Raw genomic sequence first — 27,853 nt, 5'->3', positions numbered from 1 at the left:
GGGACACGAGCGGCTTTGCCCCAGGCCCGGCCCCGACGCAGCCCGGTCGCGCGGAGGCACCGCGGCCGCGCAGCAGGAAGCGGGAGAGGCGCAGGCGCCGGCGGGCGGGGGCGGCCCCGCGCAGGCGCCGCGGAGCGGCCGGGCCGGGTCGGGCCCGGTGGGTGCGCGGCTCCCGGGCTGCTCCCGCGGCTCTCCCTGCTCCTGGCGCTTGGCTGCAGCTCGCGGGGGCTCCGGGGCGTGGAGCGGCGTCGCGGCCGCCCGTGGTGAGCGGTAGCGGAGCCTGGAAAGACGCCCTGTGGCCTTGGGGGCGGGCGCGGGTGCCCCGGGGCTGGCAGGGAGCAGCCCAGCCCAGCCCGGCCCGGAGGGTTCAGGTGTTTTCGTCCTTCGGCCCCTCCGTCCCCCAACTCGCAGGGGACGCACAGAGAAATAAAATGCTCGGTAACACGCACTGACGGTGTCCGTAGGCGAAGCGTCGGCATAGAGGCGTGGTAAGAAATGGAGGGAGAAGAAGAAGAAGACTATATGTCCGATTTATTTATTAAGTAAGTAGGTAGTTCTTTTTTTTTTTTTTTTTTTCCACCCCTCTTAAGTGATTGTAAACCTGTTAAAAAAACCCACGCTAATATTTACTGGAGTTACTAACTCACAGGCAGGATGTCAGGCCAGGCTTGCCCATGGTGAGGCGGGTAAAGGAAGCTATTCAGAAAGAAGAAAAGCAAAAAGAAGCCAATGAGAAGAACAGACAAAAAAGCATAAAAGAAGAAGAAAAAGAGAGACGTGACTTGGTACTGAAAAGTGCATTGGGCAATGAGAACAAAGGCTTTGCTTTGCTCCAGAAGATGGGCTACAAGAGCGGCCAGGCCCTTGGCAAAAGTGGTAAGTTTGTCACTCTCTGGAAGTGCATATCTATATCCAGTCATACCTTAATATTTTACAGACTGAAACTCTCACTTCATTTGTTGACGGGTCAATAAGTGCCTCTTGGAGAGCCATAGCGTTACAGAACTGTGAAGGTGCTGTGACGGAATAAAATATGAGAGTAAATCCTTAAACTGAAGTAAAAATAGTACAGAGTATTCAGGGATGCACGGGAAGAGCAGCACTTGCAGCTCAGTAAGTGCACTTGCGTACATACATACCTACAGGAATTGCATTAAGGATGTTTTGATGGTTTTGCAAAGCTAATAGTATTCAAAAAAACCATCAGACCCTCTTGAAATTTATAGCTGGATTTTGAAAAAGAAACAGTGCACACTGGCCTACCTTTATGAAGCCTTAATAAATGAAGAAAAATCAGTAAAAAGGAATCAATAACTGCTGTGCCAGTTCAGCATCTCTGGCAGACAATCACAATGAACTGGCCCAGACAGATTCTTTTTATTCTTCATCATTGTTATGAGATTGCAGAATGAAAAGGCTCCAGAAGGCAGAAACAAAGCAGTCTTCATCACAGGCATCTTACACCTGTCACATCAATACCTTTTCTTTCAGTTTGGTCCTGTCACAAAAAAGTACATAGGATTCCAGCAGACAAGCCAAAAAAGAGAGGGAGTTTCCAGTACAGCTGTGTCATTTGTAGTGCACTAAATGTATACTGATTGGGAAGTTTTCAACTTCTAAGCAAAAAAATCACAATAACAGCAAAAACACCTTGCCTACTTGAATATACTGCACAAATAATTGTTTGAGAAAAACTCAGGTTTTTAAATTGACTCTTTTTTTCTCTCACAGGAGAAGGCATTGTTGAACCTATTCCTCTAAACATAAAAACAGGTTTGTGGTGCTTTCTGATTTATTTACTTTGGTATCAGAGCTTCTCAACTGCTTACATTCATCTTTTGAACTCATAGGCAGAAGTGGGCTTGGTCACGAGGAATTAAAAAAGCGAAAAGCTGAAGAAAAACTGGAAAACTATAGACAAAAACTCCATATGAAAAAACAAGCAAATGAACAAGCTGCAGATCAGTTCAGGTGAAGTCATACAACTGATATTCCAAGGAATGTCTAAATAGCAGTTCTTTCTATGTTTTATGTTTGGTTATTCTTTTAATGTACTAGTATTTTTGAATGTTTTGAATGAAGGGTGAGAGTTACCATACAGAGTAATTGTTTCTCAGTCCAAAAGTAGATGAACACTGTAATGCTAAAAGCATGTGCTGCACCATTTAGTTTTGTATTTGTTAATAATGCAAACAATATACATACTAACTTTTCTCAAGTCATATGCAGCTTTTTTAATTGGAGAAACATGTATTTTGAAATATAAAATCCACAGATATTCCTAAGCACTGTTGGTACAATGGTTTTAAAAGTTGGTACATTTTTAAAGATTGTATTGGTTTGGTTTTCTCCTGATTTGCTTGTAATATATGGAGAAGAGAAGCTGAGCAAAGGCTGTAGCTTTTGCAGATGTTTAGTGAACCACTTTTTAACGTCTTAGGAAAACCTAAGAAACAGTGTAGTGTGGTCAAAAAAGGTATCTTGAAGGTATAATTCCCAAGAAATACAAATGTGCTCCCACAGAAATAATGTCAGAATGACTTCTTAACTTCATTGTTTTTCAGGTCTGAGAAAATTAGTAGGAATGGAATCTTAGATTTTCAAGTTTTTTAAAGCTGTGGACCGTAATGCATCTTTCACTGTGTGTCTGCCTGCTTATTTACCTCTGCTTGTTCTTAACAGAGTAAGATTCAAAACCAAACAAGAAGAACGTAAGATGGAAGGGGACCTGCGAAAAAGCCAGAGGGCCTGCCAGCAATTAGATACACAAAAAGTGAGACCTGGGGGATTTTCTGGAGGGTTAGAAGGAAGACTTAAGAGGTTAGAGAGACAGGCTGCAATGTAATAGTTCAGTTCTGGGAAGTTCTCTAAAATTTTGGGGTAACTAGCTTAAGTCTTGATGTTTGGCAACATTTCAAGTCTTCTTAAAATATTTCAAAGTCTATGTTTGTACCATTAAGATAGTTGAAGGTACACAACAACCTCATGGTAACTTATGTGAGGACCTGTGGTTTTGCTTCTGCATTCTTGTGGTTACTTCTGAGCTGTTTGCATATCTTCCAGTAGCCAGTATCAGGCCATCCTTTATAATGGTGCTGTTTGCTTCAAGTGAGGGAGCAACATCATCACACAGTGATTGATATTGGGAATGGACTCTGGAAGTCATCATGTTCAGCCTTTGTCCTCAAGTGGAGTCACTTAAAGCAGGTTCTCCAGGACCAGGCAGATCTGTAGTATCTCCAAGAATGGGGACCATCATTGAGGGAATCAGCAGATTCACCAAAGTAGCATTAAAAAAAAAAAAACCAAAAAAAACCACCCACCAAAAAAACCCACAAAACTAAGTACCTTCCACTTGAAAGGAATAACATGGGTAATAGCAGTGAACTACTATGAATTTTTGCCACTGGAAAACTTAAAGGTTTTCTTCTTCCTCTATTAACCAGGTAGAAGTTAATACCACCTCACAAGTTCTGCTGAGATTGTTCAATATTACTTAGTTTGCTTCAAATAAAGTCAGCTGAATTAAGCTTAGATCATCCTTGTTTACTTTTCTTCCTTTAATTTCACCTGAGGTGAATTAGGAAGCACTGTGTGATCTATTGATAAAATAACTTGGGGCATGTCTTACTGATAAACAAGGGTATCTGCTTGGTGTGAGATTATGTTGCTTTGTAGCCTTACACATACCAAATATAGATGAAATAAAACTAGGTGTTAGCATTGGCATGCATTCCGTTGTTTAAAAAAAAAAAGTGAAAAAAGTTGACTGCTGTTCTTACCTACAGCTTTAGTAATTCTTGGTTATACTATACATCCAATATATATACATGTATATATATGAGCTCACTTCCTAGAAATTAGTTTTATCCAGCATCTTACAAGAAAACTTAAAAAGACAGATAACTTCCATTTAAATCCCTTGTTATTTAAGGATATTGATATTCCCAAGGAGACTTGGTTTTGGATAGAACCTGAAGAGGAAGACAGAAAGGATGAGGAAGACAAGGAAGATGAATGCAAAGGTGCAGACTTAAGTGTAAGTGTAAGCTCTTCAACTGAATTAATTGCTCAATTCAAAATTAAATTTAATATTCCTTGAAACAGTATGTATATATACATACATGTATAAAGGATGTATGTATACATGTTCCCACACTGTAGTAAAGGGCCTCTTTGCAATCCTAGAGTAGTGACTTTTATAGCAGTTACAAGATAAAATATAAAACATTAAGCCACTGATTTATTGCTCATATGTTTTGAGGCTGATCTTTGAAAAAATTAGCCTAGAAATTAAATTTTAAACATTTTTGTTCCTTAGCTAAGATACGCAAGATCAGTTATTTACTTTTGAGTTTTAATTTTGGTTGAAAGTTTAGAGTCACTAATTTCTGAAAATGCTTCACAGGTTATCTCAAGATGGACATTGGAAATACGTATTTTTAAGAACTAGATTACATTGCTGTTGTTAGCCTTATGTGTTTGATTGGAAGAGATTAGGTGTGAAAAAATCCACAGAAAATACCATATACATGAAATCAGGTAGCTAAGTAATATTTTTAGCTCTCTCTCTTCAGTGCAGGTTTCTTAGCTGGAAAGAAGGATAAGCAAACAACAGCCATTAACTTTCCAGAGATCATGAATTCTGCGCACTCTTCTACAAATGTGGGAAACTTCACGTCTTACTGAGCTACAGTGTTGTGTAGCTTTTCCATAGTATCAGGTTAAACACTTTATTTTAGCAAACCAGTAGCTCAAAGTGGTTTATGTCATGTGAGGCCCAGGTCATAACATACCTGTACGTATCTCTAGGTATCAGAAAAGCTACACATCCTGACAGCCTATTTGAGAGAGGAGCACTTCTATTGCATCTGGTGTGGAACAACCTATGAAGGTGAGAGTGAACCAAGCTTTTGTAGGTGCTTTATTTTGCTTGTGCAGCTAGACTCCAGCTGTAGAATATATATCCTTGTTTTTTCTCTTACTGCAGCTTCCAAATCTACATAGCAAATTTACCTTCCAGGCTGCTGGTTTTTGCACAAAGCTTTGTACATATTGTTATTGTTAGCCAATTTTTAGTTTTATATGTAGAAAAACCAAAAGCAAACAAACAAAAAACCCCATACACAACAAAACACAGCAAACCGTACTGAAATTTTTTTTGAATTTATATTAAAATTTAATTAGTTTTGAGAAAACACAATTCAGATATTAAAACCAATATCATAAAAAGCTGCAAAAACGGGCAGGTGTTTCTGAAACAATTAGAACACCATCCAGTTCCACAACACCAAAGAAAGTAGAATTTGCGTTTGCTTCTTTTAAAACAAATTTGAGAGTTACTAACTGGTAAAACTTGAATTCTATTTAATCTGTTCTACATGGATTCTAGAAATATTTCTAGCAACCATTTTTTCTTTCCCTGAGCTGCATCTACTCACTTTTTTCCTGCTTATCCTGTAGACTCTGAAGATTTATCTTCAAACTGTCCTGGAGACAGTGCTGCAGATCATGACTAAAGCCAGTCTAAAGGAAGAAGCCCTAAATAAGTATGTATAATTAATAGTATCTTTTAAAAGGCTTGGAGCTGTCCTGTACTCAAGAATTCATACCAAAGTATGCAGAAGAAGAGTTTAAGTTGACAAGCTCAATTAATATTTTCTGTTTGATGCACAATTTAATAGGAATTAAAACTTGGTATTTGTAATTGAACTAACATAATTGAGAGGTTGGTTGAGTCTTTCACATCTTTATTTATGCGCTGCCCAAATGGTAATACAATTCAAGTATGAGTAAAGGCATAAATATTGGCCAATCACTTTAACACATTATGCAACAAACTGGGTTTTTTCATCTTTACAGAGATGCCTAAATAGTAGACTGATTTTGCTTACTATCTTAAACTTGGTGGGGAAAAAAAAGCTTGTGAAACGTGACAGTGACGTTACTTGAACCAATATTCTGTTGTATATAAAGATGCATATTTTTCCATAATTAAATAGAACTAGATCATGATGGTGGGTTTTCATTTTTTACATAAAAATACATTTTAATAGACCTTTTGTTTTTAGTTAACAGCAGTCACTACTATAACTAGCCATTTATAAAAAGTTAATGCTGAAGTATAGAAATACTATGCAGAGATAATATATCACAAACTACTTGAACAAACTCAGTATTACTTAACAGCAAGAAGGTAATGATACTACTTTGCTCTGTTTGAAAACTGTAAAGGAAATGCAGCCAAGAGATTGTACATATCCATTTTCATATTATGAATAGTTTCATAGAATTGTTTAGGTTGGAACAGACCTCTAAGATCATCAAGTCCAGCTATATGTTAATTTTATCCCAACAGATTAAAGAGAAAGCAGAAATAGTAGTATTTTGTCTGTAAGGATATATAATTTCTCACCGATCTTGACCGCTGCAAAGAAATACTAATTAGTCTAGCATAGTGAAATACTTTATGAATTCCAGTCAAGGATAAGGTTAGGGAAGCATAAAGCCCTGATGGAATTCAATCTGGCCAGGGATGTCAAGGAGAAGATCAGATTCAAGAAAATCTAAAGAACCTAGAGGTGGCACAAGTCCATGGGACCTGCTGACATGCATCCACTGGTCCCGAGGGAACTGGCAAATGAAGTTGCTTGAGTTGGAGTTGTTCAGCCTGGAAAAGAGAAGGCTCCGTGGAGACCTTAGAGCAGCCTTTCAGTGCCTAAAGGAGGCTGCCAAGAGAACTGGAAGGGGACTTTTTCTAAGGGCATGTAGTGACAGGACAAGGGGGAATGGCTTTGAAGTGAAAGGTTGAGATAAGATATTAGTAAAAATCCTTTACTGGGAAGGTGATGAAGCACTGAACAGGTTTCCTAGAGAAGCTGGCAGTGTTTAAGGCCAGGTTGAACAAGATCTTGAGCAATGTAATCTACTGAAAAGTGTCTCTGGCCCAGGGCAGGGGGGTTGAAACTGGATGATCTTTAAGGTCCCTTCCAACCCAAACCATTTTATGATTCTGTATATGTCATTCATGATAAAGAGAAAAAAAAGAAAGCAGTGTAAGGCCTTACAAAATTACATTTTTATTTAGCAACAAATACTTGCACCAGAACATCAGTAATTTTCCTAAGAATATAAGTATCTTCATTTGCATTATTTCTTTTAGAGCAGTCACCCACTTTTAACCCATTTAACATTTCAGAAAAAGCATACAGTACTTCACATATTACCTATTTTTTTGCTTAGAAATCTCTGCTCATTTGCCCTTATGGATTTATGTTGACCCCACATCAATGAGCAGTTTGACAAGATAGAGCTCAAAGACAAGCACCTGAAGGTCCAATGTGCCTGTCTTTTCACCCTGCTCCCCCACACCACACAGAGTATTTCTAGTTCAGGCAATGATTAAAGTGGCATGTTTAAAGTGCTCTCTCAGCCTAGGATTTCAAATGGTTACTACTGAGGCAATTGGAGAATTTTCCTATATTAATAGCACCTTGAATGTTCCTTTCCAAAAAAGACAACCATAAAAACCTAAAGTTTTCAAAAATTGAGATTTGTTCTAAATTAGATTTCCTAGAAGCAAAGTGTTTAACATTTAAATTCTTAAGAAATCCTTATTTTACAAGTTTAAATTCTAGAGCACTGAAGGTGCTAGGTCAGCAGCAGCTGTGAAGAGATAAGAAAGTACTGAAATTAAGTGAAGAATAACATGCACCTATTCCTAGTATCTTTTCTGCCAAAACTAGTCTTGGTACTAATGGGAGCATTGCAGTAATTATTAACAATATCACTGAACAAATCTGAAAGGTTTGAGTCACATACCACCATGCTTTCTTCCATGGAAAGCAATAGATAGTAAGGGATAATGGATGCAACACATGCAGGGATTTGCTACAACCTGGTTAGCATTTTAGCACATCAACATGATCTTTGAGGGGAAAGGACCAGGTTCTTATTGTACAAAGCAGTCCAGCTCATCCACAACCTATGTTTCCAGGTAAAAATTGCATGTGATTTCTTGCAGAAGTGCCCTGTCCTGGTTGCAGCTGGCAGACATGAATGGTGATGTGGCCAAGGAAAAGACACACCCCAAGTCTTGCTTCTAACATTTGCTGTCATTTCATCAACTGTAATAAATTCATCAAACTCTGGATTTAAACACAGTGTGAAAGGATATTTAATGAGAATAATTTCTAAGTGCCTTCTCTTTATCAACAGACTTAACAAGGTCAAGTAAATGAGATATAGTGATTCTTCCTGAAGGGTCCGTTGAAAGCATCTTTTTGATTATGGATGCCTGCAAAAAAATTAAATGTCAATAGTTTTTTTTTAAGTTAATACAGTACCGAAAAAGTATATTAAAATCCCATACCTCTGTTGGAAATCGGTTGTTGAAATCCTGTGGAAAGTCACCTGTTCTTACAGAAGACCATACCTGAAATTAATAGAAGAGAATAGTTTTGGTATGCTTTCATTTGTTATGTTTTGTATCTCCACCTTACGACCCATATAATTTACTGAAGTAGTTGGGAAAACACAAATCTACAGGAAATGTAAGGCTTCAAAAGGTAACGGCAAACAGTTTGAAAGTTGGGGCTTTTTTCATTTAGTTGTGCTTTGGTTTGGTTTTATGGCCTTTTCATCAACTGCTATCCAATTCTAAACTTAAAAACTTCATGCACAAGAATGACATGTTTGTTTCAATTGTCCTCTATTTCAGAACCATTATCTTTCTTTCCTTAATTTAAAAGTAATGGATTTATATTGTCTAATGACATTATAAGAAAAGAAAAAAGCAAGACAACTGAATTTCTGTTTGCAAGCCAAGTAGGTGTGCTTCCTCCTTTTAATCATATTCAGTACCACGCACATATTTCTGTGTCATTGCATAAAATGCTACATGGACTTTAAAGCAACTAACAGAATATTTGTCATTACATGCTTTAGAAATGCATTTGGTTAACAATTTTTTTTCTATATGACACTGTCTCTCACAACATCCTGATGGGCAAGCTCAGGAAGAGCCAGCTGGACAAATGGCTGGTGAGGTGGACTGAGAACTGGCTGAACAGCAGGTCCCAGAGGGTCACATTCAGCAGCACAGAGTCTAGTTGGAGGCCTGTCACCAGTGCTGTTCCTCCTAGCTTCAGTACTGAGCCCAATATTGCTTAAACTGGTTCATCAATGACCTGGATGAAGGGGCAGATGCCTCCTCAGCAGGTTCACTGACGACACAAAGTTGGGAGGAGTGGCCGATACCCCAGAGTGCTACACAGCCCTTGAGAAGGACCTGGACAGGCTGGAGAGATGGGCAGGGAGGAACCTTCTGAAATTCCACAAAAAGAAATGCAGGATCCTGCACCTGGGGAGAAATAACCCTGGGCACCAGCACAGGCTGGGGGCTGACTGCTGGAAAGCAGCTCTGTGGAGAAGGACCTGGGGGTCCTGGTGAGCAACCAGCCATCCATGAGCCAGCAGTGTGTCCTTGTGGCCAAGAAGGCCAATGGAATCCTGGGATGCTTTAGGAAGGGCACTGCCAGCAGGTCCAGGGAGGTGATCCTGCCCCTCTGCCCAGCCCTGCTGAGGCACATCTGGAGTGCTGAGTCCAGTCCTGGGCTCCTCAGGACAAGAGAGACATGGAGCCCCTGGAGTGGCTCCAGTGGAGGGTAGCAAAGAGGATTGAGGCACTGGAGCATCTCTCTAATGAGGAAAGGCTGAGGGAGCTGGGCCTGTTCAGCCTCGAGAAGAGGCACTGAGAGGGGAACTCATCAATGTCTGTGAGTATCTGAAGGGAGGTGCCAGGAGGATGGAGCCAGGCTCTGCTCACTGGTACTGAGCAATAGGACAGGAGGCAACGGGCAGAAACTGATGCACAGAGAGTTCCACCTGAACATGAGGAAGAACTTTACTGTGTGGGTGATTGAGCACTGGAACAGATTGACCAGAGAAGTTGAGGAATGTCCCTGACTGGACATACACTGGACAGAAGTCCAAGTAACGTGCTCTAGGGAACCCTGCTTGAGGAGATAGGTTGGACTAGATGACCTCCAGTAGCTCCTTCCAACTTCACCCATTCCTGTGATCATTCTGAGATTTGGCAAGTGGCTTTCTGGGTAAACAGATCAATCTGCTTAATTCATTAGCTGTTAACTAGTGTAATGTCTGCCTGAAGATGACAGTCATGTTCTTGGACTTAGCTGTGTATCCTGAATCATCAGCTATTCTTATAAGCCTGGTGTAGCAAGCCCTTTACAACCACTATCCAGTAAAACAACAGCTCCCAAAAACTTTGAGTTTTTTCCTTACTCTTTAGTAGTAGCTTTAGGCTTGTGACCCTACCTGCTGGGAATCATCAACCAGCTATTCAGCACAGAATAATCAACTTTAGTTTTACATCATGTTCTTACAGCAGGGCTTGCCAGCACTAGAGTTTATCACCTTCCATTAAGTGAAATTCTTTCTAATCTAATGGAGCAGCTGAAGACCATCCTAGGACTTTCCATCCACGTAACTTCCCCACCTGCCTGCAGAGCACAAAATTATTATAGTTTAAGGAAATGATGCTTTTCCAACTGTAAACACCATGGAACTGTGCATGCATTTGCAGTCAACTGTGAACAGGAACAGAAGATCTCAGGAAGTACTGCAAGGTGGCTGGAGAGAGCCAAGTTGAACAGACACATTGGTATGATCTTCTCACTGGCAAAAGGATCTGATTAACAGTGTTCAAAATCTGAGTCCAACTACTGTTACTTCAGACAAAATACCCACCAGCTACATCACTGTCCTACCAATATGTAGGTTTGCACATAAAAAGTTCAAAACACATACAAGGTATCTTTTTTTAAAAAGCTTAAGTAACATGGAGTTTCTTTTTTAAATAATATCTGTTTCACTTAAAGTAACGTGTTCCAAATCACTTTTGGAAAACTGCAAGGGTTTTAATTTTGTGGAAACTCTTCTTGCTCCACTGTGCAGTGAAGACGAACATGGCAGAGACAAAACTCACCCATCCATAATTTTTATTTTCTAAAATTAGAAAAATACTCCCTTTAAGTTTCTGATCAAAGAAAAAGATTTGTAAGAAACTTGACATCCTTTTTTGCTTGACATTATTCTTTAGCATGCTCAGGCTTTAGTGTATGTGTAGTAGGACAGAGTGAAATAAACTGTAGTATTTCTTTCCCTCATGACATTTCAACTGAGGTGTGAGGACTTACAGGCTCTATGGAAATGAATCAAGGAAAAAATGTAAATTGAGATAGTGTTCAAGATAAAGAGATTCCTTCTAGAACACTATCAATATGTGATACCAGCAGGAAGGCAAAATAACAACAGTGCGAGTTTTTAAATTTAAAGATTACATACCTTAGATTTTTCATGATAAGTGACTGCCGAAAGAATTTCAAACCAAATTAATCCCAATGCATAAATATCTACTTCTTTTCCATATTTGACTCCAGTCTAGAAAGATTAGAACAGAATAATACAAACATCAAATCCAACTGGAGAACAGCACTTCTTAAAGCAAAATTTGAAGTCAGCAGAAACTTCCACCCCAAGGCTACAGGACTGGCCCCACTCAATATCATTCTTAGTTGTTAACCCTTTCTGCCTCAGACCTATTAAATAGTGACTATTATGTCACACTGAACACCCTGAAATTAGATTTCTACAGACCTAATACAAATAAAGCACGCCAATATTGGCCTGTGACAAATAATGAAACAAACAGAGAAACTCAAATTATGCAATTAACAGGGGCCCTAAATTCATATTTAAATATATGTCTGGCAGCCTGTTTTTACAAGAGCATTCCTTACAGCATGCAATGTCAGACTGTATGTTCACACAGAGCAAAAAACTTTACCACGCTTGTGGTAAAGCTTTCTCCAGAGTACAGTTATCCTCTCATACCAGGGAACTTTAGGCAACCTGCTTTAATACTGAGATTAGGATTGAGAGCATCCAATGCTGAGTTTATAGCGCACATCTAATTACAGAGACACTAATACAGCAGGATAATTACCTGTTCTGGTGCCATATACGATTTTGTTCCTCTGTTCTCAGTCAGAGTCTCAAATGCCACAGAAGTCACAAGACCAAAGTCACCTATTTTTATTTTATTATGTGATAGGAATATATTCTGAGGCTATTTTTGTATATATAAATAAAAAGAAGGAAAAAAAAAAAATCACCAAATGACCAAGGTTTATCATCAAGCATAATCAGCCACAGAAGTGTTTCCCATAAAATCTGATGATTGTCCAGAAAGTAGCATTAAGAAACTGATGGTGTGGAAAGAGAAGTAAGTTAAATTCAACATTATAGCTTCCATCCTGAAGCTGTGAAGGGTTTGTCCTTTAGAATCTTTATACTGAAATAAAATCTTCTTATGATTGTGCACATCTAGAGACTGAAAGTCTATCCAAAACTGTACCATTCAAACATTTGTATGCATACACAAGACAAAAGTAACTAGAGCATGTTGTTATCAAACACAGCATGTATTAGGATGAACTATCCCTTTATAATATGGCAAGAACCACTTTCTAGACTCAACTTTTCTTTTTCCAATAGGCAGACTTGTGACCCAGTAACACACTAAAAATGCCTGTTAGCTGATCACTACTGATTCTTTAAACTATTGTATTCTGAGATCTTCCAAGTTCACCTGATTTTAGGATGAGGTTCAGCCAGCTGCTGAAAGAGAATCAATCACTAGCAATATCCAAAGAAGCACACTGCCAGGGTACATAACAGAGTAAGCAAAGACTATAACAATTTAACATTCTCTGAAATTCCAGTAAGTATACTACCTTCAACTTTTTCTTTTTGATATTTTTTTCTTTATTTACCTATTCTACATACCTTGAGATCTCGATGAATTAACTTTTCAGAATGAATATATTCCACTCCTTTCACTATTTGTAAAAATTTGTCTTGTGCCATTTCATGATACTTTCGGTCTTTGCTAGTTTTTGCAATCCAGTTTTCCAATGTCCCTTGTTCACAGAATTCCATTTGGATGAAAATACAGAGAATTTTTTGGTTTGAATTCTGGCTTCAAAAGAAAATTACATACCATATTGAAATTGGCAAGATACAATTCCTCCCAAGTCATCTTCAAAAGCCCTTTTTGCTAATAATTATTTTTAGAGTTACCCAAAACAAAGTCTGCAAGTTCCTTAATTTTAAGAAAGATTCTAGAGCAATTTGTTTTTAAATAATGACTGCAACCCAAAGAATCCCTGCTCAGTTGCTACATATTCCTGGAATATTTCTGAAGTTTTGCTTGCTTTCTAGTTTCACACTGATGGTTTTCTGAAAGCCCAAGTTCCATTTCCCTCATACTTAGAAGCATGTCTAGCCTTGTAGGAACTGGTGCAAGACCCTGACACGAGTTCTCTATTCTGCTCAAGAGATAGAGCATCAGCCTTCCTATCCTGCCCAGAACAGTTATGTTCTTTCCAACTCTGTCCTGTCAAGAAGGTAATGCAGTGCCCATTTTTGACATTGGTCTGCTAGTCACAGAAACCCTTCTGAGAACTGGAATCCTAGATGAAATATATTCACCCATCTGGCAGCCTCACACATTCCAGAGAAGCCCATAAGATCGGCTGAGGCTGGAGATAGTGAGGGGAAGGAAAATACAAAGAGAAGTATGCATTTTTTTTTTCCTATGTACACTGTGTGATAAGTGCCCTTGAATAAAGCTGCTTGAAGCACTGAAAGAACAAGCATTAAATGGCTCAGGACTCTGTAGTCTTGAGGTCAGGGCACAAATTCCAGTCTGGGACCTCGGCTTTGAGGGCTTTTTTTCTTTTACCCAATACCTGTTTAATGTAAAATATATACATGATATTGAGGCTCCAACATCTTAATGGTTCAGTTTTGAGACTTTTTTCCCCCCTTTTTACTTCTCTAAGTAAGTGTGGCAGCCTCTCTGAAGAGTATGAATTCACAGCTAATAAAAAAAGCTTACCACAGAAGCTTGGAAAAGTTAATAGTCTAACTTACAAGTAAAACTCTCACCACTGTTTTATCAGAAGTCTCAGTGTCAAAAGGGTACCTCTAAATTAAAGAGCACTTCATTTTGTATTCCTTTTCTAAACAATCAAAACTGTTTCAGGCATCATGGTTAAAATACTAACTTAGGGAAATAATTAAATCTATGATAGCTATTGGCTGACCAGTACTTATTATAAAAAGGAAACTTCTGATCAGTTGGTAGCCAACTGTCAGACAACTTTTTCTGTTGTTAATTCTTGCCCCAAATTTTGAGTTCTGCATTCTTACTCTCCTCTACAAATTCATTAAGTTCCATATATTGAGAGAGGAGTGAAATATAAAATTATATAATGTATCTTATTAATCAAGGAAAAGAAGGTATACTTAATGACATACAACCTGCTGCTGGAAAGTACTGCACCTTTTCCCTCAGCAGTATGATTGCACGGGTGTGCATTTCTATTTGTAAAATAAGTGATAACCAATTACCAATAGCATGAAGCTCACTATGTGAAAAAAAGATTGAGAAAGCAAACTATAATTATGTAGTTACCTTGAGTCTGAGTACTTCATATGGTCCTCCCCTTTCCAGCTGGAATGATAGCGCACTATGTTCTCATGTGTAAGTGTTGCCAGTCCTTCTGCTTCACGCTCTACTTTCCTATCAGGAGGGGGGGAAAGAATTAAAAAAAAAAGTTATTTCCCTATTACAAGGTAATACAAAGTTAAATAAAAGATATGCTATCAAGTGAAAGGATACAGATTGTTTTACATTAATTTAGAAACAAAGCATAATATTCTCCTTCATATAAGTTCAAAGGTCAAAACTGATGTTACAAAACTGATGGGTTTTCTTTCATGTGCTGAGTTATTCAAAGTGCAAAAAGTGTTTTAACCCCATTAGGAATTAAATCCCCACTCAAAAAAAGCTGAAAAAGCAGGTAGCTGCAAACCAGCCAGCAGAGCACCAGCTTTTACATAAAGAATCAGTAGGAGGTTTTCAGTATAGTTCTCAGGATAGCAATACTAATGAAAATAACATGTATTTGCAAAGAACACAAGAATCCAAAGAGAAATGTACACATTACACAATTTAAGGGACAAGTATCTCCAACAATTTAAAACATTTTCAATAGATAACCTAAAAAAATAATTTTTTCAACTGCTGATAAAATACTCCACTAGGTAACAGAAAATTACTTTAAAAAGAAAATTAAGATCATCTTTTTCTGAGATTTATAAAAGACAAGTAACACAGCATGAGAGTAATGACTACATGGGTCAGATATAAAACATTTCCCAATTACAAACCACAAAATTTATTACATGGATTTTTTTCTACTTTCTGTAATTATAGTTATTTTGAATTACTGATATGGAAATTTTCTGTGTAGTCTGTCAAAAGTAAGAGGGCTGCTTTCAATGTTTTAATAATCATCAGGTTTTCTTCACACACATTTTGCAATATTAGCAACCAGAGCACTACTGTGTTCAGGAAAAAGAGAACTTAACACACCTACATTTTTACAGCTCCAGCAGAAATTAACCCATTACATGAAAAAATTAACACAGGTTCAGGACCACTTTCAGCTTCATTTGGAAATAAAGAGAACAGTTTACTAGAAAGGATAGATAATTAATAATGAAAATCACCTAAATGCTCCTAGTATTGTTGGAGAGAGAAAATAAAGTATTAAAATCTTGATTAAGGTTGTCCTAAAATGCAGAATTAAATATACAGTACATACTCTGTGAATTCAACTCGTTTGATTGCATATGTTTTCTTATCACACGTCGATGTTGCCTTGAAAACATTCCCAAAACCACCTGCACCAATAGGCTCTATTTTTTCAAAAAGTTCAAGAAATCTTAAAAAAAAAATTAAAAAGGAAAATCACATTTAATTATACTTAATTTTCAATTAAGGATATAAAAATAATCTTGACAGATTTAATATCTCTACTGCAATAACATTCTACAGTCATCATTTGACCAATCTACAGGTCTAAATCACAGCCTTGGAGATTAAAACAACAAGGGAAACTGACCCTCCCAGCATGTCAGCTAACTACCCTCACATCTTCAGATGAATGACGTTTGGTTGTGAGCTTTAAATACCATTGCTTGTCAATTTCTATGCTAGATTTGAAATTTCCAGGAAAAAAACATCTAATATCAACTTTCTTTGGAAGTTCTTTTCAAAGCAGTATTTACCCTCCTTCTACTGCAAATAAAGAAACAAATCTAGATTCATACATACTGTTATTGCCTTACAAATATTAATTTTAAAAAAATCCTTCTTACGTTTTATTGACAGTGTGTGGACTCCCATTCTCTTCTCTTCTTCTATTTGTGTCCACAACTGGCAAACTTTCATTTGAGTCTGACATATTTTTTTCCTCTTCCTTGTTTCTTACATTAGCAAAATTAGCTGCCAATCTTCTTTAACAAGGATAAAAGCAAAATTTATAATGAGCCATTTTTCTAACACAAGATGAGAAAAGAAATATACCTCTCAATAGCAGCATTTCTTTGCTAGAGATAGAAAAAGTTATTTGCAATATAGTTTAGAGGAGATAGCAATCTAGAAACAAACACATACCCTTTGGACTTCAGGACAGAACTTCGTGCATTTTTCTACATTGAAAACAGAAAAAAGAAAGAAAGCCTGAGGTATCCTGAATATTTTCACTGTAGTTGGTTTAAAACTTGTCTGATAATGTATCTAGGAATTGCCTATAAATATGATCATACCTTATGTAAACAGTGTCATAAGAATGAATCTTAGCTCAGTGTTTTTCACATATGCTATGCATTACATTATCATTGCAAAACCATGCATAACATTATCATTACAAAAAAATGAGCTGAGTTTGACCCTTTTCTTGGGAGCACTGGCATTTGTTAAACACTACATAAATTTGATCCACAATACAGAAGGAAATGACTAATGGTTAACACTACTGAATATTCTTAGGAGAAATGCATGTATTTTCCAATGATTAGTGGATAAAAGAACAAACTGATGTTAAACTCTGACAAGAAGCATGCCCTATTCGGGGTCTAAAATGTAATTATGAGGAAGACTATTTTCATACTATACCTGAGAAGGTGGAGGCTTTTCACATACTGCCATGTCTTTCATTTTTTCTACCAACTCTGCAGAAGAATCCGCAAAGCAAATGCTGTTTTTACTGAAAAATAATGGACTATTTTTAGGTGAAAATAACACAATAATAAATAAAATTATTGTCACAAGAAAAGAAGAAGTACCAAAAAATCCACAGTTTTTTAAAGCAAAACCTGAAAAGGCATTAACAATCATGACTGCTTTAAACTACAAAACATCCTGCTTGAAAGCCAATAAAATAACAACACTTTGTAATATTCTCCTTTATTTCTATTATTAAATGAGTCTATGATACCTAGAAGATAGAAGAATGTAAAAATGGTAGTGGCACTACAGGTAAACTGCTGGTTCTCAAATCACATATCAAACTTAATGTATGCTCAGTTTCTTTTGCTAAGCAAACTTTTCCCTTTGGTGGAAATGAAGATTCATGTAGAATGAAAAAAGGGGGAAGAAAAAAGGGAGAGAAGAAAGCAGCACAGTACTGAAATTGAATTATACTGAGTTCACAAGAGTGTCACAAGAGGAAAATTAGTGTTAAAATGGCATGAAATAATGCTACTGAATGAGATAGAGTAATCCATTTACATCACAGTAAAAATGCCTCTGAAAGAACTACCTATGCCAAAATGTGAATAAATCAGAAAGCTCTAAACTTACTATACACTATCCCATACAGACTCACATAAAACTGCACAAGTAGAACAAACTTTGCTCTGAAGTTTAAAGAACAGAAGTTAAAATTAGATGGCTTTATACTGCAATAAAACAATAAAATGATATATTTTATTTAGAATTAGAGCACATTACCCTCTAAGATTACTAAATATATTGTTATCACATTAGCAGTGAACCCAACTCACTCTGAGTCAGACTCATCTGGCACCTGAGAGGAATTGCTATATTGGCTAAATGTACAACTGCCATTAGATCTTTCGGTTTCCATCTGGAAAAAAAAAAAAAAAAAAAAAGAAAAGCCAGGAATTGTTTAACAAAATCACATAAACAAATCCCTAGTGCAAAAGATGTCATCCAGAGAGGGCAGAGGGAAGATTACAGGGTCCTAAGAGCAAGTTGGTAACTGTATTAAGCATTCAAAGCCCTGCAGAAGAAAGGCATCTGCCCAATTTCCACCCAGAGAAAGGAAAAACACAGGGCCCTGTCACAGTGAGTGTACTATACACATTTACAAAAGTGGAGTCTGGATTCTATTCAAAGCCAGGATAAGAGTAAGAGTTATGAAAAGCAAATATCTTCGTTGTTTGCTGCATGTACAACTGCTGTGTGGAAAATGAGATATATGTAGGCTTTGGTATATGTAATCAGCAGAACTGAAAATCTGAGTCAGTACAAATTGACATTCGATGTCTTCAGCATGAAAACACTGCAAAACTCATAACTAAATCAGGGTTGAATAAAAAAAAACTTATCCCAAATACTTAGAACTTCTTCCCCTTCCTCTCACTACCTATGTCATGAGACCATAAAAGTAACATTAAAAGCAACAACTACAATGGATATAGACCGCAACCTCACAAAAAGTAAAAAAAATTTCTCTTTTTTTTTTATGTTTCCTGGTATTCTATCACAGTATCATGGACACAAAAACATAGGGTTTACATTTCAATGAGCCCCTTTATTTAAATAAACCCCTTTTTTTAAATACAGGAATACTGGACCATCATTACTTTTTGCCAGATTACATTTTGTTTGTTACACAGATATCACTGAGAATTAATAAAAATTAAAACCAAATCAAAATAACCCACCCCAAATTTAGACTAATTGGTATAAAAGTTCTGCTTGAAGTAATAAATTTCAGACTTTGATGAAAATTAAAATATCCCTGGGTTTGCAACAAAGGAAAATATTAAGAAAGACTCCTAGAGCTATAATAGGACATTATTAATTACATGATTGACTTAAAAATCATTTTAAAAGCACTGAAAATTCACAGTAGCAGGCAAATAATTTTAAAAGTACTTAAAAGTAAAAAAGGCTTCTTCCCTTCCCTATACTGCCATCCTTTCCTTTAAACTACACTCCATTTAGTTAGTTCATATGTTCTGTCCATTTCAGAAGTGGGTTTGGATCACTATTGGAACTCTGATAGTTTTTTGCACATGTGGAAGTAACAGTTGGCAACATGAAGACAACAGCTCTGCTCTCCAGAGGATGGTGTCAGCACTTGTTTCATGGGACTCTGCCTTGGAACACTACAGAAGGTAAGTCCTGCTGGTTCTGACTCCTGGTTTTGCCTCTCACGTTACACAACAGATTTTTGATCCAACAGAAGATAGTAAAAGAACTATGTTCATAGCCTGCCAGCTCAACAACACTGCACACAGAAGACAACTGGTATAAGAGTTGGAATTTAAAAATTTTTAAAATGTGCACACCCTTGAATGACAACATCAGACCTATTCTGAAACACAGAAAGATATCAACTGCTAGTGTTTATTTTTTTTTTAATCCAGAACTGAATATAGAAACACAACATAAATTCTACTAATAGTAGCCCTACCAATATACTAAAATATGGATCGTTCCCCTCCATAGAATTTGCTTTTAAATACGAGGAAATTGGTTCAAATATTTAAACTTCTGTGATAAGGCTAAATACAGCACATACTGTCAGAGGGCTTTCCTTATTTACCTTCTCATATGCTTCCTTTGCAGCAGCTTGTCTTGCAGCAGCTAGGGAAGGTCCAGTGCCCCTTCCATACAAATGACCACTAATTGTACAGCTAACAGTATACCTGTAAAATACAACAGGGAATTGAGTCTTATATGCCATATGACAAGTCTTAATTTAATGGTTTTTAAACACTACAATCAAGTGACTTTATAGAATGGAAATCTGAAGTATACATCTTCATGACAGCGTTTTCAATATACATTTAATCTAATTAATAATGATAGGTAACTAATTTGTTGTGCCTTAAAGATAATTCACTTTCAGAGTGAGCCTGGAACAATCATGGAAAATATTATTCTGGGAGGTATTGATTAACACCTGGAGGGCAGCATAGTCATTGGTCACAGCCAACAGAGCTTCCTGAAGAAAAAGTCCTGATTTCCTTCTATGACAGGGTATCCCACCTAGCTGATCTAGGAAAGCAAGATGATATAATCTTTTTAGACTTCAGCAAAGCTTTTGATACCATCTCTCAGTGTCCTTCTGGTCAAAATATCCAGCACACAGTTGGATAACCATGCCTACATGATGGGTGAGCAACTGCCTCACAGGTCAGGCACAAAGGGTTACAGTGAATGGGATGACATCAGACTGGGGACCTGTCACTAGGGGGGTTCCACTGGGCTCCATTCTCAGCCCTGTGCTCTTCAACATCTTCATTAACAACTTATATACAGGACTCAAAGGACAAAAAGTAATTTTGCTGACATTACTAAACTGGGAGGAGCTGTTGACTCCCTCAAGGGCAGGGAAGCCCTGCAGAGAGAGCAACATACTAAAATTAAGAGATGGGCAATCACCAAACATGTGAAATTTAACAAGGGCAAGTGCTGAATTCTGCAGCTGGGATGGGACAACCAAGGTTGTGTGTACAGACTTGGGAACAGGAGGCTGGAGACCAGCACTGTGGAACGGCACCTGTGTGTCCTGGTCACTATCAAGTTGAACCTGAGTCAGCAGTGCTCTGGCAGCCACAGGGGCCATGTCCTGGGATTGATCAGGCACAGCATCACCAGACAGGCAAGGGAGGGGATTGTCCTGTTCTGCTCTGAGATGGCCTCACCTCAAGTCCTGTGTGCAGTTTTGGGTGCCATAATATAAAAATGACATTAAGCTACTGGGGAGAGTTCAAAGGACAGCAACAAAGATGGTGAAGGGCCTTGAGGAGCAGCCATATGAGGAGCAGCTGAGGTCACTTGTCTCTGGAGGAGACTGAGGGGAGACCTCACTGCAGTTACAAATTCCTCATGAGGGGAGGAGGAGGGGCAGACACTGATTTCTCTCTGGCAACCAGTGACAGGATTCAAAGAGAAAGCATGAAGCTGAGTCAGGATAAGTTTAGGTCAGATATCAGGAAAAGATTTTTCACCCAGAGGGTGGTTGGGCACTGGAACAGGTTCCCCAAGGAAGTGGTCATGGGCATCAAGTCTGACAGAGTTCCAGAAGCTTTTAGATAATGCTCTCAGGCAGATGATGTGACCCCTTCTAAAGATTCAGCTAATATGACCAAGGATAACTAATGGTAGCATTAGTAAACACAAGTATTAGAAGGAAGCAGGGAGGTAAATTATATCTTACGTGGGAGCATGGGCATCTCCAGTACGAATTTTGTTAGGATAATCAACTATTTGACCCGTCCTTTGTGAAAAATTATTTAATAGGCTGACATAATTTTTGTCTAGTGCAGGTGATGAGGTTGGTTGACTTGTCGTTAACTCTGCAGCTGCCATATTTGAGGGACTCCCATGCTATAAAACAAACAAAACAGGTAACTTGAAAACTTAAGCTTAAAAATACATTAAGATAAACAGAGCACAAGAACTAATATAGCTGCAAGGTTTGTCCGCATTTCAAAACACTCTTAAGAAAACCCAAGTTTCCATTAACTGAGGCCTTTGTGGACTTTGTGGACAGACATCCCAAGCAAAATTATTACATTTTGAATAAACACAAACCTGGCTTTCCAAGTACTACACTTTTGCCTTTAACAACCTCTCACCATGCCTCATCCCACCCCTTTTTAGGAAAATATAGGGAACAAGTGGTGAAGAAGGGATGGCAGCAGGATGCTGCTGATGCTCAACTTCGTATATTCAACTTAGCAAGGGCTGCAAATGCTCCTGTGTGTGTTCAAGGGGGGAAGCAGGACTCTTCAGCTGTCTCATGATTAGTCAACATCAGTAACATATCAGCAGACATGCAGCAATTGTGTTAAAGTAATGACAGTGACACAATAAAAGCCAAAAAAAGGTAAGGAAAGATTTCACTCAAAAGGTGCTAAGAAGCATTCAGAGTCAAAAAGAAAAATAAAGAACAGCAAATAAAGAAGGGTAAAACACTTGGCAAAAAACTAAGGAGCAAAATTCAAACCTAGACTTAATCAAGGAAGGATAGAGTATATAACTAGCTATACTGTAAAGAATATAATGAAAAGGGAAAAAAGATGAATTAGAACAAGTGAAACTAAGCAATTTCATTAGCAGAGTGGCAACAGACACACTGAGTAATACCCTGCAAATGTTTTGAAGACATTGAATCATTGAACAGTTGTCAAGATATAAAAGGACCACTGCTCACTTTGGATACACCAAGGAAACTTAACAAAGGCAAATACATTTCCTTATCCTCCTATAACAGCAGAGGAGGAAACACAGTATTAGATATCAACCCTATAGGAAAAAATAAGGAAAACAATTCAGTGATAAAAAGTAGAAAAGTGATGAATAAGACAGAAACAAAGACAACTTGAATAATTAGAAACTGTTTCAAATTAAACAACATTTTATCAAAAGTCTACTTTCAGATATTCATCTTCAACATTTACTATGTTACATATGATGTACACTGCATAGTAACCCCCAAAACTTAATCCTATTATTTACTCACCTGTTCCTCAATCATTTCCCATGTTTCTTTTGCTGCTACTGCTTTTGCTTCTTTTTTACTTTTACCAGTGCCTTTACCATATTCCTCGCTGTTTATTTTGACAACAACTGTGAACCTGCAATGAAGGAAACTTGTCTAAAACATTGCTACATTTTTCCCACATATATACGTTAATAACCTTATCAGATTAAACCTTTTTATTTATTTATTATTTATTTTATTTATTAGGTTTATTATCTATAAAGCACTATAGGATACACTATGGGAAGTATTGAAGGATTAATGTGTTTTTATTATATCAAACCTAAGATTATCATAATTCTTTAGTATATATTTTTTAATTTTCCTCTCTAGTCACAAGTGCATGTACTTTATTAGCTCCAACAGTACTTTTAACTGCTTAACTGCTTTTTAAAATCAAAATAATTTTAAAAGCATAAGAATGAATGAGGTCAGCATTATTACAAGCAAGGTTGCAAAGCCCTAACACCAGGATACATCTCAGCAGTGTGACACTACACAGAGGAAAGATTAGCTAATTTTGGTTTAATGAAACCAGATGTGACATTGCATTCACCTTTAATACCCTGTGATGTACACTCCTTAATAAGAGCAAAAACCATGTCTGGTGCTTGTGAGACATGAATTTAAAGGCAGTCATAAAAAAAGCCCCACCAAAACAAACAAACAAAAAAAAAAGTTACCAACAAACAAACAGACACAAGCCCCAGTCCTGCCTTTCTGTGCTCAACTGCTGATCCCTTCCCCTTCTGTCCCTCTATTCCACAACTGTGCATGTCCTGCTTCCCAGATGGCAACTCCATTAATCAGAATGGGAATCTGATGCAGCTCAGGACTGACAGTACTGGATCTGGCTGGGATGGGGTGAACTTTTTTCAGGGCAGCTAGAATGGTGCTGTGTTGTGGCTTTGGGACTAACACAGAGTTAATGTTTTACCTACTGCTGAGCAGTGCTTGCACAGCACCAAAGTATTTTTCTTTTTCCCATTCTGGCCTTCCAGCAAGCAGAGGAGGGATATGTGAGAAGCTGGGAAGAGACACAACCAGAGCAGGTAGCCAGAGGGATATTCCATGCCATATAACATCATGCTCAGCAATAAAAGCTGGGAGATGAAGAAGGAAGGGGGGATACCCACGGCTATAGTGTTTACCTTCCCAAGTACACATCGGACATGACGAAACCCCACTTTCTTGGAAACATCTGCCAGCTGATGGGAAGGAGTAAGCAACTTCCTTATTTTGCTTTGGTCACACATCCAGCTATGTTTTGTCTATTAAACTGCCTTTATCTTGATCCACAAGTTTTTTCTCCCTTTCACCTTTCTGATTCTCTCCCTGTCCCACTGGGGGGAAGTGAGTAGTTAGCTAGGGGTTTCACTGCCTCCTGGGGTCAACCCACTGCTGTGCCCTAATGGTTGCATGCCCTAATGGTTGCATTTCAAACGGATCAGTCCTTACAGATCTGACTTGTCCTGCAGCTGCAAATCCCCTAATGTTTCTGATACTGCCCTTGCACAAAAGGCAACAGAGGAAAAAACAACAACTGGATTTCTGCCTTTGGCAGCAGCACATACTTGCACCAAGTTAAAGTCACCATTAGAGCCTCAGAGCACCTCTGTGCTTCAGATTGCAGCAGAGCATGTAAATGCTCACAGACAAGATGGATTCACAGAATCAAGGTACAGCACCATGAGCTCCTCTGTGGGAAAACTGGTCTTAAATAATGTAGTGACTTTAGGAACTCACTTTTTTCATTATTCCAACCTCATTCTCCACTTCCCTATAATGAAATGTTTGGATGGGAAACAATGAAGATGCAGAACAGTGCTTGCTCTCATTGTGTAAGCAAGGCTTAACAAGAAATCTTAAAGGGGCAAGCAGGAGGAAAAGGCACACCCATAGTATGCCATATATTTTCTACACATAGGAAACAACAAAGAAAAAACAGAACATGTAAGAAAGGTTGTTCTTTGGGAAGGAGTGTGTCAGTTAACCCATACCTAAGTGCTGATTACTACACACATTCAGCTATGACACTGCATCCAAAATACACCATTTTATTTAAGCATCCCAAGGAAATCTGCAGCGAGTCTCCATGACCAAGTTGAGGACTACCTGCAGGAGCAATACATGAGCTGGTCATAAGTGTAGAGTCATTCACCATGAACCCCAAATTAATAAGCAATTCCCAGACTTGACAGGTTTAGGCAGGACTGACCTAATTGTCCACTCTCTGTGTTCCCAGACCAAGAAAGCTCAGGACTGAGCCACCCTGGTCTCCTTTAACCTCCTTACATTGTGTTCAGCACTGGCCCTGTCTGACCCAGTACTGGAAGCAGCCACAGCACCAGAACCATGATAGGATGGGAGGTATCTCTGCATCATGCCTCAGGCACTTCAAGGTGATTTATGAGATTGGACACAGCACAGCAGAGTTAGGGAGCTAGCTCACAACCAGCAGTGATCAATGCATCCAGTTAGCAGTCAGAACACTGGGAAAGAGCAGCATAATGGGACTGAAGGTTTACAGCACATATCACTTCAGCCAGACACTTTACACTGTATCCTTGGAATAGCCCAAGTTACCCAGGATTTTCCTAGATACCACTGTCACACAATGGGCTGAATTTCATTTGTGAATGTACAGAACACACAGAAAAACAATGAAAAACCACAATAAATGGAATAAACAACTTGGAATGTACGTAAGTTTTGTCAGTCCCATGGCATCACTTTTGTGTGATCACAGCTGTGGTCTTTACTGCAATAAGGGTTACCTTTTTGAATTACATGAGCCACATGGGTAAAAAAATAAGATAACTGATTAATATTTGAGATCCAGATAATATCTATTAATTTATTCTGGGACGGTAGATGGATTTAAGAATAAATCTGCATAGACAGTGCTATCTGACAACATGCAACACATCTAAAGAAATGTATTATTAGCATAAGGCTTGTCTTCATGCAAACTAGCAAAAAAAATTTAAAAATCACACAAGGAAATATTTCAGCTCTTGAATACCTACAACCTTTGTCAAGGGAAAAAATACACTATATCAATGTTAAATATATTCCATCACCTGTAATTGTCTCTAAAAGGGAAAGTAAAACTTCTTAATCAAAAGACCCTTTTCTTGTAAGAGGTGTTAAAAATATACTAGACATAAAATGTTAGTACACAATCAGTTAATACACCCAACCTTTCTGATTAGAAATTAACAATGCTTTCTAAACACTTTGCTTTATAGCATTTAAATCATAAACTGAAATTCTTGCTGTAACCCAATCCACCTTCTGAGAGGAGATACGTAAGATACAATAGAGTTACTAGTAAGCAACAGGTGCATTGCTGGTACTCTCTGAAAAAGAGCCATCACCCTTGAAATAAGTTTTCTCCTTAAACTGTATCACATGGTATCTTCCCCATGCACCTCCCATTCAATTCATGGTTTCAACCAGCTTTCGCACTACATGCGTGCTTTTGGGAAATTAACATTTGTGACTGCAAGCTTTACACAGTTTGTTCATTGCAGGAAGAGCCCTGCTAGCTCTTGGCATGCAGAGTAAACTTACTCAGGATCATGAGATGGGCCTGTCCTATTGACGGTGTCATAATCCACTGTAAGTTTATGCATTTGACAGTAATGGTTGATCTTCGTCATATACTCACGATCCATTTTGACACAATCCTCAATCGACGCTGCAAAATAATTCAAAGATATATCTGTTACTCTAGATATAGAATAAAGGCAGACCCTAATCCTGGTAGATAGGTCACTGCTGTTATGAATGAGGTCCCATATGCACCAATTCCATAAAGCACAAACTTAAAATTTAGCAGCAATTTTAACTGAGGTTAGCAATTTTAATTGAGATTAAATAATACAATCAGATATAATTCAATAGTTACAGAAAAGAAATTTGGCAGTGGTTCAGATAAAGCATAAGCAAAAACCAATCAATCGGGGTACGGGGAGGGCTTCCCACCCTGCCTCCCGTACAAAGGCAAAAGGATCCAAACACAACTTATAGACTGTATGCTAATACATATTCATCAATAGTTGCCATAAATCGCCTCCTATTTTTGAGTCTTGAAACCTATGTCACTCTACTGCACAGTGCATGCTCCCATTGTTGCTATGGGGTCTTCTGGTCTCTTCGGGGGTCTTCCTGGAGGAAGGCCGAAGGTCTTCCTCACATGTCCCCTGGAGAACCCGGCAGGTGGCGCATGCGCATTAAGCTTGGTGTTGTATACAAGTAAGCACTATGCTCCAATTAAACCTTACTTATTTCACAGCTAAGACCACTATTTTAGACTCCCTGTCTGGAATGGTCCTAACTTTATTCATATTCAAGGTCGATCCTGCTCTGGGATCTTTTAACTGCAGTTGATGCCAATTTTGGTTTGGGAGCCAGTTTCTGACTTCCTCCATTCTCAAGGCCGAATCCAATTCCTGCATCCTGTTTCCCACATGTATTCTTGAAGAAACCCATCTGCTTCATAATACTAGTTACATATGCTTTTCCAATTATTTTCCCAAATTATTGATATAATTACAATTATGTTAGCACGAATCACATCCATTTATAACACTGCTATAATACAAAATAGAAAATTGGTGCCAATAACGAAGTTCATGGGAAACTAATTCGAATTTCTATTTCAAATGATTGGTCTGCAAATGTTTTGGAAGTCATTGCTAGCAATAAGGGTTTTAGAAACCAGAGTGGAGAATTCAGTGATTAGAGAAGATTTCTTAGCAGATTTCTTGACAGAAAAAGATTGAATTATTCACTGATTTCTGTGAGAGGAAAATAATCAGTAACGTTTCTCCAGAATTAGAATCGGTTCCTGGAGAAAGGAACCCGACGGCACTTAACATATCCCTTGGAGCAGCGGTGGCGCCAGGCGCAGCCGCACGGACCAAAGATGACCCCAGGCTGCCGCCACCGAGCGTGGCGGGCCAGGCCTCCGCAGCCGCCCTGCGGGCACCCCATCTCGCACGGACCCCTGCCCTTCCTCCCGCGCCCCCGCCCCGCCGGTACCTCCGAGCCGCTGCCGACGCTCCGGTCCCGCGGACGCTGCAGCAGCCGGCGCGGCGCGC

General features: G+C 38.4%; 2 protein-coding genes and 1 long non-coding RNA gene across 6 annotated transcripts; 2 read left to right on the top strand and 1 right to left on the bottom strand.

Annotated features, from left to right (window-relative positions):
• Positions 1 to 120: 120 nt before the first annotated feature.
• Positions 121 to 8,158, top strand: GPATCH11 (G-patch domain containing 11). The gene is made up of 9 exons (XM_053973026.1): positions 121 to 542; positions 650 to 876; positions 1,732 to 1,773; positions 1,851 to 1,971; positions 2,683 to 2,773; positions 3,935 to 4,039; positions 4,813 to 4,894; positions 5,464 to 5,549; positions 8,024 to 8,158. The coding sequence occupies exons 1-8, from the start codon at positions 496 to 498 to the stop codon at positions 5,517 to 5,519; spliced, it is 771 nt and encodes a 256-aa protein (XP_053829001.1). The 5' UTR covers positions 121 to 495; the 3' UTR covers positions 5,520 to 5,549; positions 8,024 to 8,158.
• EIF2AK2 (eukaryotic translation initiation factor 2 alpha kinase 2) lies at positions 7,057 to 27,853 on the bottom strand. 4 transcript variants are annotated; one of them, XM_053973016.1, is made up of 16 exons: positions 27,795 to 27,853; positions 26,322 to 26,448; positions 22,725 to 22,839; positions 21,417 to 21,586; positions 19,797 to 19,899; positions 18,004 to 18,086; positions 17,114 to 17,204; positions 16,613 to 16,647; positions 16,315 to 16,452; positions 15,759 to 15,878; positions 14,564 to 14,671; positions 12,871 to 13,063; positions 12,029 to 12,151; positions 11,368 to 11,463; positions 8,372 to 8,434; positions 7,057 to 8,296 (listed from the first exon to the last, which is right to left on the bottom strand). In XM_053973016.1, exons 2-16 carry the CDS (start codon positions 26,423 to 26,425, stop codon positions 8,177 to 8,179), a joined length of 1,662 nt encoding a protein of 553 aa, XP_053828991.1. In that variant the 5' UTR covers positions 26,426 to 26,448; positions 27,795 to 27,853; the 3' UTR covers positions 7,057 to 8,176. The 4 variants fall into 4 exon arrangements, with proteins under 4 accessions (XP_053828991.1, XP_053828992.1, XP_053828994.1 ...); XM_053973017.1 differs by having other exon boundaries at positions 16,315 to 16,449; XM_053973019.1 differs by lacking the exon at positions 12,029 to 12,151.
• LOC128804823 (uncharacterized) lies at positions 20,458 to 23,992 on the top strand. Its single transcript, XR_008436207.1, has 3 exons — positions 20,458 to 20,532; positions 21,521 to 21,606; positions 23,747 to 23,992. It is a non-coding gene; the product is annotated as an uncharacterized LOC128804823 (long non-coding RNA).

The sequence above is a fragment of the Vidua macroura genome, chromosome 3 (genome assembly GCF_024509145.1).
Source record: "Vidua macroura isolate BioBank_ID:100142 chromosome 3, ASM2450914v1, whole genome shotgun sequence".
NCBI classification, from domain to species: Eukaryota; Metazoa; Chordata; class Aves; order Passeriformes; family Viduidae; genus Vidua; species Vidua macroura.
This window is presented reverse-complemented; position numbering and strand designations above follow the sequence as displayed.